The following is a 12,096-nucleotide window of genomic DNA, read 5'->3' as shown; positions in this document are numbered from 1 at the left end:
AACATAAGTGACATCAAATGAGCAAGCAATCAGGTGAGACAACGGACCTACGCCGTCCAACGTATTATCTAAACGGGAGGCTGTCAAAATTAATGTGTACTCTTTCAGAAAATCTTAGAGTGCAATGCGTTCCTTTGGAAATCCAGATTCTTATAAAAACATCCTGAATGTTATAGTTTGTTGCCAAGTATAGTGGCTCGTCCTTCGCATTTAGACAAACTTATGTCGTTTTGGCGCCTCGGCAGTTCTTTCAACTGACATAAATATCAGGGTATCCTATTAAGAAGAAGAGAATCGAGCTAATTTCTGTTCTCTTCCTTTTCTATACGCAGCAACCAACTCCTCTCGGATTCCTTGGAGCTCCTCGCGCTTCCGCAAACTTCCTGCAGACTTTGGCACATTGGAGACATCCACGGCAGCGCCCCGCACTAACAACTTCTCTCTAGCGACCTTTGGAAGCTCCGGGGGCGCCTGTGCAACATCATGAAGACCTACCTTGGCCTCTCCTCGCTTTTTCTTCAGTTCAGCCCAAGGGTCGTCTTCATGGTTTGCGCCCTTGCCTTTTTTACCCTTCTTCTTCTTCTTCTTTCCAACCTGCCCAGGCTCATCCATATCCGCCCGCGTTATGCCAAAAGTGCCAAAAGTGCCACCGTTGATTTCTTCATCCAACTCTCGTTCAGCAGCCAACTCAAGCTCTTCTTCCTTCTTCTCCTTGATTTTGCGATCCTCTTCGCGCCATTGATCGTAGAGCTTGTGCATTTTGCGCTCCTTGCGCGTTCTTTGAACCTTGAGTCCAACAGGATCCTTTCCATCTCTAACTGTCTTCGTGACAAGCCCGGATAACGGTAAAGCTGCATTAACACGGGCAGCGAAGTCAGACATTCTCTCTCCCGGGCGGATCGTAGGCATTTCAACCTTCGTGGTACCGACGCCAGGTTCTTCTTTTTTCTCCGTCTTTTTCGAACTCTTCTTCTTGTTTGTGAACTGACCGTCATCCAGGCCTGAACGTTGCTTCTTGCCCTGAGCAAACGCCATTAAGCGCTTGAAGGCTCTCGGAGTGTCATCGTCACCAGAGCGCTTCTTTCTTTTCTTAGAAATACCGTCGTGTTGTGTTTTTGTGTTTGTAGCAGGTTGTTGAGCATTGCGACCCTTGTTGACAGGCAGAGGTCTAGCGACCTGACTGGGTGGAAGGTCGAACCTATCACCAACAACTTAGTAACTGTTCGCAGAACGATCTACTCAAGGAAAGAAGACAACGTACGATGATGGGTCGTGCTCCCTTCTAGTGTGTTTGTGAGGCATTATGGATGATGCGCTTGTTTGAATGCAAAACTTTCATCAGATATTCGTCAGCATTGAAGAGATGAAGACATCAAGGGGGCAGTAAGATTTTTTTGTGTATTAGATAATCAAACGGCGCCGGCCAAAAAAAAAAAGAGAGACAAAACTTATCCGATAAGGTGTAGCGGGGCCCCTGAAACCGCCCTGTTTCTAGGCTCCAAAACAGCGCAGGGGTCTGCTGGGAGACACCCCAGAGTCGATCCCCAGTCAAAAGATCACACACGGGAATGCACGCGCTGGCAGCTTGGCACCTGATGTCCGCGGCTGACACCTGTGCACATGAGATACATTCATCCCCATCACGAAGCAAAAATTGGTCTGATGAGTTCATAAGATAAATGCCCGCGCTGCTGCATCAAGCCTGCCACGTGCTATACAGTGAGCCTACTTCTTGTCCAGCCTTACACTTCATACTTGTAGGAAACGACACCTCTCACCACTGGGTAGAACTGGTAGTGAGTCCAATTTCAAGCAGAAGGCGTGATGGGAATCGACACATTGCTCGTGTCATGTTAGGGGTTTGCTTAAAAGTTTGTTTGCCTGACAAACATAGTCGTCCTGTACAATAAAGTAAGGTAGGGCGTAATCGAAAACAGGTTACAGGAATGCACTCACATTCTGAGGCGAACAGATGCACACTAGGCGTTTCTTCTCGGGGCGGATTGAGAACAACGGCCAGAGAACTATTATCAAATCGTTCAAATTGCTGTCATTTTGAAAGCGAGTCCCATAGCCCGATATGCCACAACCCCCCGTGAGCCGTCACTTAGGCTTCAGGCTCGATTTCTGTTTCGCATGTTGGGCTTTCCAAAGCAAAGGTGGAGACGTACGGGAAAGTACCGTCAAGAGAAGATAGCAAAGTCAATTGCGATCATCTGAACATGTGACACTGGGCGATGTTTTCGAGCGTGTCTCAGTGTTGACGCCTGACAAAGAGGTGTACGCATTCACATTTGCCTTGATTCATTACAGGGTGCCTCATCTACACTAAGATGATCTCTCTTTCCTTTTTTCCTGCTATTGCGGTAACTCAAGTTGCGCTTCGTCTGGTCTTGCGTTCTCGTCCAGTCATATCAAGCATACCACGACAACACAGCAGATGGTTGGATGTATGGTTTTGTTTAGTGGTTGGTGCAGGTGTTGGTTTTGCCCACGCGTAGCCCAGCGCACATTTCATAGGCAAATGTGGCTTCGCCTGCTGGGCCTGGTTCAGGCGCCAAGCTACGTAGTAGTTGCACAGCGGAAAACATCCCATGAGAAAACAGAGGTGGGAACAGCTGGTCGTGGTCCACGACAATCCTATCCGGTGCTTAGCTGAGTTATCCGCCTATTAGCTGCGCCACGTGCCTAGAACACCTTGACTTTTGCGAATGTATTGGGCAATTGGTGTACCATAATTGGCAGGGAGATGTGGAGGAAGGAGGCAGGGGCGGGAAGGTAATGGGGGAAAAGGCAAAGGAAAGCATGGTTTCTGACCACGGTAGATCGTGCACGGACCCCACGCGGGGGTGAGATAGATTGTCCACAACAAACAGCTGTGGAGGGCGCTGGGCTGACTAAGTGTTAGACTGGGGAACACCTGCAATAGCGTACAAGGTCAGCCATGCTAGGGTGGATGGGATTGGAGGCCAAATCATGCCCTTGTTCAGGACGGGTCTACTGTACCCTTTCAGGTATCCGAGTACGGTAAGCAGTAACAGGGACCTCTTGCTGCAGGCCCCAGGGATGTCTTGCCGGCCAGACCCTGATGGACCGGCGTTCGCCATACGACTCACACATTCCGACACGACACGACGGGGTTTGGGTTTGAGGGGCATGCCGAACAACCTTAGTTTTTCAGCACATATGGTTTCTCTAGTTTTGCTGCTAATGACAATTGGGACACGCCCGGTGCCCTGCTGTCCCGAATAGCGAGTGGCAGCTGTGGTAGCAAAACAGAAACAGAAACACCCGCAGCAACGCTTTCTTCGGGTCCCGAGCCCCGCACCTTGTCTGTTGCCTACTCTCTTCCAGCAGCAACTCCTCTCCAGGTCTTCTTTCTCCTCCCCACCATGAGGCAAATAGAAGCTCCAAATGGCAGGCCAGCCCTTGACTTAGAAAGGCACCCTTCCAACCCTGTCCTGTCTACCTACCCTTCAACCCACCTCCCCCCGGCTCGCCTCGTCTCGCAGAATTGATTTGCCCGTGCAAAGTATTTCAGAGAAACAAGATGAGTCGGGTGCCCAGAAAATGCTTGTGTGCGCCAATGACTGACTAAGGTGCCTCTTAGCTGGCTGCTACTGCTAGGGATGATGAACCGCCAACATGGAAACGAAAAAGGCTTGACTAGGTACAGCATTTTCCTGGGATCCGGCGCCTGGTTTCCGTTTCCCTCCACAGGGGCGTGGGCGACCTTATCCCTCGTCCCCAACACTTGTCGCTTGTGTCTCGCCTTTTAAGCCCTCTTCCTCATCAGCTAGTCCGCGCTACTCTACGCCGTAAAAGCACCTTGCCTTTCCTTTCATTTGACAGAGGTACCTTGCCCATGCCTGCTTAGGTCTTTGGCCCCTCTCCCAGGTCCAAAGTCTGTTCTCGACCATCTTTTCTGATCTTCAACATGCTCGGATCCGCTTGCCGTTTAGCCATTTATAATTCCTTGCCCATCCCGCGTTGACTTAACCCTCCCTGCGTTCGTTTGCCCCGACCTCAAGGTGTTCAACTCAGCTGCACCTGACTTTGTAGTGCTCAAAGGCTGTGCTTGTCATTCTCGGCACCTGAGCTATTCAAGGGTGAACACCCAGCTACATTTGACGTGCCTGTCTCACTACATCTCTCATCAGCAATCTCGTCTATCGGGGTCTCCGCAACCGTCTAGTTCTGCAGGCTCCTGTCTTAGTTTCTACACTCTTTGTAACTCCGCCGACAGACAAGGCACGAAAGACATCAAACCTTTGGGGCCTACAAACCTTTGCTTCTGAACCTACTTCATTCAAATACCAGCTCTGGGCACACTGCAGCGTTTCCATTCTCTGCAAGATTTAAGAAGAAGCACTGGTCTCTGGCCACTTACACGACATGCTCTGCTGATCATCGAGTCGTTATCGGACACGACAACACGAGCCAGTTGCCCTCCAGTATCTAACTCCTGCCACAATCACTTCAGAAAACACACGTCTAGCTTCGTTCAGACGCTTCTGGTCTTGAAAAGTCTGTAGCCATCTTACCTATTTGCCGAGGGGTCGTCCGCGAGCATCAACATGCCTCCAGTAAGCAACGCCAGTTTCGACGCTGTGCGTGATCGTTTCCGTCAATTGTGGTCCCGGAATACCATTACTGTACCTCGGTATAGAGATTCACCTACAGACGAAGAAGACAGGAACGAGAGGGACCTCGAAATACCTGTCACTCCAGCTGAAAGCTATACCTCCGAAGATGGGTTGCTGGGCCCCGCCTACATAAATCCGAAGCCTTGGACCCGGAAGCGTTCATTCTTCATGTGCGGCGCCGTCTGGCTGGCCATGCTGTAAGTGTCCTGAACCAGCCTCCAGACCAACGACTGATTCATGCGCAGCATTATTTTTGTCCTTTTGAACTTGGTCTTGTTTGTTGCACGCGAAGTCTGGGACAACCCCTCTGAGGACTTCGAAGAAGCAAGCGTTGTCGTGCCTATTCCTTGTCATTCACACAATGACTACTGGAGGAGAAGGCCTGTTTTCTCTGCGCTTCAGGCAGGCTGCATAGGAATCGAGGCTGATGTTTGGCTCTATGGCACCGATTTGTTTGTTGGACACGACAAATGGTCTCTTCGCGAGAGAAACACTTTCGCTAGCCTATACGTTGACCCTCTTGTTCGGTTACTGGAGGAACGTAACTCCGACTTCGACAACACCACCGAACAGCGCCCCCGTGGCATCTATGAGTCAAACCCGGACCAAACTTTGGTTCTTCTTGTGGATCTCAAGACAAGCGGTGCCGAGACTTGGCCACAAGTGGTACATCAACTGGAACCTCTGCGCGAAAGAGGCTGGTTAAGTACCGTCATTGATGGCAAGGTCAGCTATGGACCCATTACCGTTGTAGGAACCGGCAACACCCCGTTTGAAATGGTCGTGGAGAATGCCACCTATAGAGACACCTTCTTCGACGCCCCGCTCACGAAGTTGGGCAGCCACAACTTCAACCCGACGAATTCTTACTACACCAGCGTGTCTTTCAAAAAGGCCATTGGTACAGTTTGGTTTGGCGATCTCTCTGAAGTTCAACTCGGCAAGTTGAAGGCCCAGATCAAGCAAGCACACTTGCGCGGCTTGAAAGTCCGATACTGGGATCTGCCTGCATGGCCGATCAGCATCAGGAACCACATTTGGGAAATTTTGGTTCGAGAAGGCGTTGACATATTGAACGTGGACGATCTTAAGGGCGCCAGAAAGGAGTGGAATGCGAAGGGCTGGCCTACACTTGGTGCTAACACGTCGACACCAACATGATCTGCACGCTCGGCGAAGAGAACTATCCCAAGACCTCGAATTTACTATCCAAAGGAGGCCATTGAGCAGTTCCATGCATATAACTTATGTGTGTGGCCATTAATGGGCTCGGCTCTCTGCCGTTGGCCATCCTGCAGCACCCCATGGAACGACGTATTCCGACGGCGCCGAGAGGCCTATGGTCGTTTAAGAAGATGGGGTATTCACTTCGGGGCCGTGGAAACCAGTCGGCTGTGCAAGCATCCATCGTGGCAATGCATATTGGCGGAACGAGCCACGGGCGAAGACATCATAGCCCATCCCACAGGGCCAACTACCCGCTGCAAAATCTTTATTCAAACTATCGCCAACCCGCCAATGATTAAATACTCCTGCATGTGCCCATGAATCAGGCTGGGGGAGAGTCAAGAGATATCGATCTTTTGCAGACCTGCTAAAGCAGACGATATCCCCGGACGCATCTAGCCAAACCCCATAATACCAGTTTGTAATAAACGTCACGGTGGGGCGCTTAATGGCATCTACATGCATAGGCCTCCGCGGCCTGGCATTCGGGCAAGAATCAAAGGCCTGGCGTGGACTATCTGGGGGGGGCATTCATGGATTTCAGATCGTAAACAAGGCAAAGGCAGGGCGGCTCCGGCCAACCACTCCGAGTCCTTCAAGTGCTTCCCAAGCACACGACTGAAACTCTGCTCGGATTGAAACCGGCTCCGGCAGTGTTAGCTATTCCGGGCTGTCCTGGGAGTATCTAGATACCTAGAATCGATTAGTCATCATATTTCCGGGATTCAGGCGAATGTGATAAGTGAAGCCGAAAAGCCGCGTTTTCTCCGGCACCCTCGGGAACAGTGATCAGAGGTGCATCTCAGATTGATGTTTCCGTTAGCTCACGACCCCGCATTGCTAATGGACAGTCTGAGTGAATGACGTCCGAACTAAGCGTTTCCCGCTTTAAAACGGGTGACAGAAGCATCTGGTGTCTGTTCCTGAATCTTTGCTAAGCCAACTTTTGTTTTATGTGAATTTTCGACAGCGTTGTTTTGAAGCAACCCGTACGTATCCGAACCTCGTACTAACACGACTAGCTTTATACAGCTTTGAATCAGTTGTTATGCCTGGACAACTTGCCAGCCTTGACGTAAGTTGAGGAAACACCCCCGTCCCATCAACTCGCTGAGGGCACAACAGCTGACGCAAGAACGAGCTGCCAGGCCTCGATGGCTGATCGGCTGCCTCCACACTCGAAGTTACTCTTTGACGCCAAGTCGACCAAAGGTGTCAACTTCGAGACTATCGCCAAGCAACTCGGTCGCAGCGAGGTTGCCGTAGCAGGTATATTTTATGGTCAGGTGCAGGCATCAGACGAAGATGTCGAGAAGCTATCAGAGCTGCTAGACGTTGACCGCGCGCAACTGAGCCAGCTCACCAATTTCCCTGACCGTGGTCGAGCTGGGCCTATGCCGCCGGTCGAGCCGCTCATATATCGTTTGTACGAAATTGTGCAGAATTACGGCTATGCCTACAAGGCCATCCTTAACGAGAAGTTCGGCGACGGCATTATGAGTGCCATCTGTTTCAACACCAACGTCGAAAAGGAGATTGATGAGGCTGGAAACCCTTGGGTAATCATTACGCTGAAGGGCAAATGGTGAGTTCTCATCTGGCGCGACTCTGGGCTTCTGCGCCCTAGTTAGTAACGTGTACTAACCCGACACAGGCTGCCCTTCACTCGATTCTAGGGAAAGGAGGTACGGGATCCACGAAAGGTAACTTGGCCATGCTCGCTTCTGTATTATCATGCCAGTCCGCTGGGCAGTATTGGCCGGAAAGGTTGTGGGGAGATTTTGCCTTGAAAAAGCAATAAACCGCTATGGGACGTCCTTTGTGTCACTCCCATATCAGAGCCACGGTTTACAAGTTGATTAGCATCCGGAATTTAACTGGAGCCCATGTTTGAGAGATACGAATCACAAATCATACATTCGAATAAAGGACACAAGATGCTCAAGCATCGAGAATTCGTCATTGTAATGCTCATGCTGACATTGTGACTGGGAGCCTTGACCACGACAGTCTCAGTTAATTCCTTCAGTTTCGGGGCTGCCAGGGCTTTTAGATAATGCAGGGCCAAGAACAAGCTGAGGATAACCACCAAGCTCATTCTGAGGCTTCGATAACTCATTATAGATGTCCCCAACAAACCCTGTACCGTCATGAATGTAGCACAGCAGGAAAGAACCAAATAGACCTCGAAAGGTCACACGATTTATTAATGCTAAGACGCTAGTCATTGGTTGATAAATAGGTATTCGATAGAGATGGTGGTAGTCAGCTTCTTCGCACTTGTGGCGAGTTATGAGGACCTCGTTTTCTACCACCTTGAATGCGGTTTTGAGATCAAGGAAGTTAACATGTTGAGTAACCATCTAGGGCAAGCATCGAGGGCTACAATGGCTATTCGACTCCGCCAAGAAACTCGCTGTGTGAGCTTAAGTCGCTCGAGCTTTTCAGTCCTTCACACCCCGGCCGTTAACAAAGAGCAGCTTCTACAGGGGTAAAAAACCCATTCGGTGCCAGACATGCGTGATTGTTCGCCGTAACACACAATGCTGATTCTGTTTACTAAAACATAAGTATAAGTAGACGAAAGGTTCCCTACGAATTTCAACCTACCTTCACTTGTGCATTATCCTGGCCGCGAATACAGTACCCTCAGAAATACTCAAGGCCTAGCCACGAATGCCTCATCGAAGAAAGACGAACACAAGAAAATAGAAGCAGAAAACCTCAAACCGTCCTGACACCAAAAATGAATTCCAATTCAGAGCTCCAATACAGCATCAATTTGATCACCAAACCCAATGCAGCAATACAAACCAACATCGGAGACGGCGTTACCGCTGGTTTCGCTACCGACACTATGTGCGTCGTCATGTAGGAGTGGCATAGGAACGGGTTAATGTGGCTCTGTAATCTACCTCGGACTCGTGGTTTTGCTTCTATGCCAAGATGTATATGGGACAAGTGCAAGAGACGGTCATTCTGAGGGATTTTGAGAAAGCAACAACAGTTTTGATCAAGTGCAGGGCTTGCCAACATTTTGTTTTCCCCTTTCTTTCATAGCATCCATAATTCTTCCCAAGCTGCCACCGCGACAACAGCACCTTTCTCGTCATGGTCTAGGCTTAGAGCAATGTTCTGGGGATCAAGCCAGGCAATATTTACTAGGTATGTAATAAAGAACGCCATATCGGTCGTCCAGCAAACTTTACCATGAGCACGCAAATGATTCGGTATGCAAAACTTTAGTACCCATGACAGTGGACTCGATTCTTACTACCCGGTAGCAACCAGGTGTATAAACTCCTTTGCACCGTAGAGGGAGACTGAGTGGTTGTTTGCAATGTTTTGTACTAGATACTGCCTGACACTGTTTCGTAAATGCCAATGACAAAATGTGCCCAACCCGATAGCAAACCATGTGAGATGAACTGATATATACATTGTGGTGTCTTTTGAAATTCTACAGGTTGTATGCGAGCTTCCTTTTTACTGATGGAAGCTTTCGGGAGTAAAGCATCCTAGAGGCACTGGATTTGGGCTGGCTTAGTACGCTTCGTGATGTTTCCAACAGGGTTCAAGTAATACGCCACAGCCAGTGTTGACCATAGCCCCGGCGTACAAAAGGTGGTGGCCCCACACTCAACCTGACCGCCTTTATCAAGTGGACCCTCCGAAGCGGCAGAATTATTTTCAAACGCCATTTTTTTTCCCAGCGCTCCCCACCTCGCTGAAGTTGCCCATCGAGCAAAAGGCCAAAGACCAACGACAGTTGAGCAACCGAGCCAAATTCTTCGAGCAAACATGGTCACGAAATCCAAACTCAAGCTCGCCCTAGCGGCTGATAAGGGCGTTGATTTTCAAAAGAAGAAACTGCAACGGAAGATCAAGGCAAAGCACCGCGAAGCTGAGAAGGAAAAGGCCAAGAAGGCTAGACTAAATGGAGAAGAATCCGAGGAAGAAAACGGAGACGAGGAGATGAATGATGAAGACGATGATGACGATGATGCTATCTCCATCGAAGGAGGCATCGCCTTGAACGCCGAGTTCGAGGATGCCGATTCAGACGAAGATGACGAAGAGGAAGACGAAGAGGAAGACGAAGAGGAAGACGAAGAGGAAGACGACAGAGTAGGTTCTACATTCGACCCAGTGCTACAAATAATTGGCTGACAATTGAAAAGTTGGATATCGAGGCATTGGACGACACGGACAGCGAGTCCGATTCCGAAGTCGAGGTAGAGGAAAAGATCGAGCGCCCAGCCAAGAAGCCCAAGACATCCAAGAAGACACCGACAGAAATTGAAGAGCAGGACGATGACGACGAAGATGAGGAGGATCCAGAGGAAGAAGACGTGCCACTTTCTGACCTCGAAGGCAACGAGGAAGATCTCGAGGATATCGTCCCCCACACCAAACTTACCATTAACAACAAGGCCGCGCTCCTTGCCTCCCTCAATCGCATTCGCATCGACACTTCATCTGCCGCCCCTTTCGCGACTCACCAGTCGGTCGTTTCCTCTAAACCCACTGCTGAAGCCGTGCCGGATGTACAGGACGATCTCCAACGCGAGCTCGCCCTGCTTTCGCAGTCGCTTGAGGCTGCCCGCAAGGGGCGCACTTTCCTCATTAAAGAGGGCGTGCCCTTCTCGCGCCCCAACGACTACTTTGCCGAGATGGCCAAGGACGACGGGCAAATGCAGAAGATCAAGGACAAGCTGATCGAGGAGGCCAGCTCCAAAAAGGCCGCTGCCGAGGCGAGGAAACTTAGAGACCTCAAGAAGTTTGGAAAGCAGGTGCAAATTGCCAAATTACAAGAGCGTCAAAAGACCAAGAAGGATACACTTGAGAAAATCAAGACACTCAAGAGGAGTAAGTTCCAACCCTCTCGCAAACTGTCGGCTTAACCCAGTTCACTAACCATTATTTCAATCCAGAACGCCAAGAAAATTCTTCCAACCTTGACACGCATGAGGGTGACCTGTTCGATGTAGCTGTCGATAATGAAATAAAGGGACACCGCAATTCGAAGTCGGGCGCTCCACGCGGCAGCGGCAGCGGCGTCAATGCCAAACGGCAAAAGAAGAACGAGAAGTATGGCTTCGGTGGCAAGAAGCGTCACTCCAAGTCTGGTGACGCCATCAGCTCCGGCGATCTTAGCGGGTTTAATGCCAAGCGTATGAAGGGCGGTGTTGCCAAAGGCAGAGTGACTAAGACACGGCCAGGCAAGAACAGGAGAAAGGCTATGGCGAGCAAGTAAGATATCTGAGGCTGATGGCGCAAGGACAGGTTCTATACAGGTCAGAAGAGTTGAAGTAAAGTCGAGGAGTTAAATACCCTTCGGGACAGGTTGGGGGACCAGAATCAAAAGCATTTTTCATTGATTGTAGATATCTAATCCAATACATGTAGAGTTGTCCTAATCATTCGACGTTGAACACCGAAAGTTGCCATTACTGCTAGATCTCTTAGCTAGCTGACTTCCTCACTTCGCTCAAGGCCATCCGTGTTGTTCGCGCACATTTGGGACATGGCAAAAGGTTGCACTGTTACAAGCTGATGGTTAGCGGGGACTGCCAACCAAATGCCCATGATCAAACGCGGCGCTGTTAGATATCACTTGGGGGTAATTATAACAGTGCTTTTGAGTCCGTAGAAATCCTGACATTATGGTTGAAACTCTCATAACAATACATACATCATCACAAACCCTTGCTTGCTGCTCAAATGTACTCCTTGAGCCTCAGTTCTCCCACGCCGTCCACCCATGGATGCAATCCAAGTAACCGCAAAGCTGTAAGAGCCACTCTGTTGGCCATTCTGTTTTCATAAGGCCTGATGCGGTTGTGATAAGTTACCTTGTCCAAATAAAGTGGCTGTAGCTATCCTTAAGTCCTCACACAAACTCCCGGGCAGCGCCAATCTGCATTCTGGACCCATGCGACTATAATCGTATGGCGCCCGACCAATTATAATCCTGCGTTGGAGTAGGGCCTTGATTGAATCCGAAATGTAAGCCAAGTGCCGTTCTTGGTCTGCACCGATGAGCAGAGAGGCCCATGCGGGTCGACAGAGCACCGCGAAAGCTGTCCGTACGAGTTGCAAGAAGAGCCAACGTAAGGATGGCCTGGGTCTATCTCAAAGACAACATAGCTAGGGCTATGACGTAAGAAAATGTTTCTGGAGGTATTTGGAGGGTTATTGCTGTCGCTATCGACTGCCGTCT

The 12,096-nt window shown here is 49.8% G+C and overlaps 4 protein-coding genes across 4 annotated transcripts; 3 read left to right on the top strand and 1 right to left on the bottom strand.

Annotated features, from left to right (window-relative positions):
* Positions 1–279: 279 nt before the first annotated feature.
* CTRU02_202043 (urease accessory protein) lies at positions 280–1,302 on the bottom strand (the record flags this gene model as incomplete). The annotated part of the gene is made up of 2 exons (XM_036725404.1): positions 280–1,198; positions 1,262–1,302. 2 exons carry the CDS (start codon positions 1,300–1,302, stop codon positions 280–282), a joined length of 960 nt encoding a protein of 319 aa, XP_036583082.1.
* A 3,275-nt stretch (positions 1,303–4,577) lies between these two features.
* CTRU02_202042 (uncharacterized protein) lies at positions 4,578–5,807 on the top strand (the record flags this gene model as incomplete). Its single annotated transcript, XM_036725403.1, has 2 exons — positions 4,578–4,843; positions 4,892–5,807. 2 exons carry the CDS (start codon positions 4,578–4,580, stop codon positions 5,805–5,807), a joined length of 1,182 nt encoding a protein of 393 aa, XP_036583081.1.
* Positions 5,808–7,027: 1,220 nt separating this feature from the next.
* CTRU02_202041 (cyanate hydratase) lies at positions 7,028–7,549 on the top strand (the record flags this gene model as incomplete). The annotated part of the gene is made up of 2 exons (XM_036725402.1): positions 7,028–7,458; positions 7,528–7,549. 2 exons carry the CDS (start codon positions 7,028–7,030, stop codon positions 7,547–7,549), a joined length of 453 nt encoding a protein of 150 aa, XP_036583080.1.
* Positions 7,550–9,674: 2,125 nt separating this feature from the next.
* On the top strand, positions 9,675–11,130 carry CTRU02_202039 (rRNA processing protein; the record flags this gene model as incomplete). Its single annotated transcript, XM_036725400.1, has 3 exons — positions 9,675–10,001; positions 10,055–10,742; positions 10,808–11,130. The coding sequence occupies 3 exons, from the start codon at positions 9,675–9,677 to the stop codon at positions 11,128–11,130; spliced, it is 1,338 nt and encodes a 445-aa protein (XP_036583079.1).
* Positions 11,131–12,096: the final 966 nt, after the last annotated feature.

The sequence above is a fragment of the Colletotrichum truncatum genome (assembly GCF_014235925.2).
Source record: "Colletotrichum truncatum strain CMES1059 chromosome Unknown Contig_0001, whole genome shotgun sequence".
In the NCBI taxonomy this organism is placed as follows: domain Eukaryota; kingdom Fungi; phylum Ascomycota; class Sordariomycetes; order Glomerellales; family Glomerellaceae; genus Colletotrichum; species Colletotrichum truncatum.
Note: the sequence above shows the minus strand (reverse complement) of the source record. Positions and strands in the feature narration are given on the sequence as shown.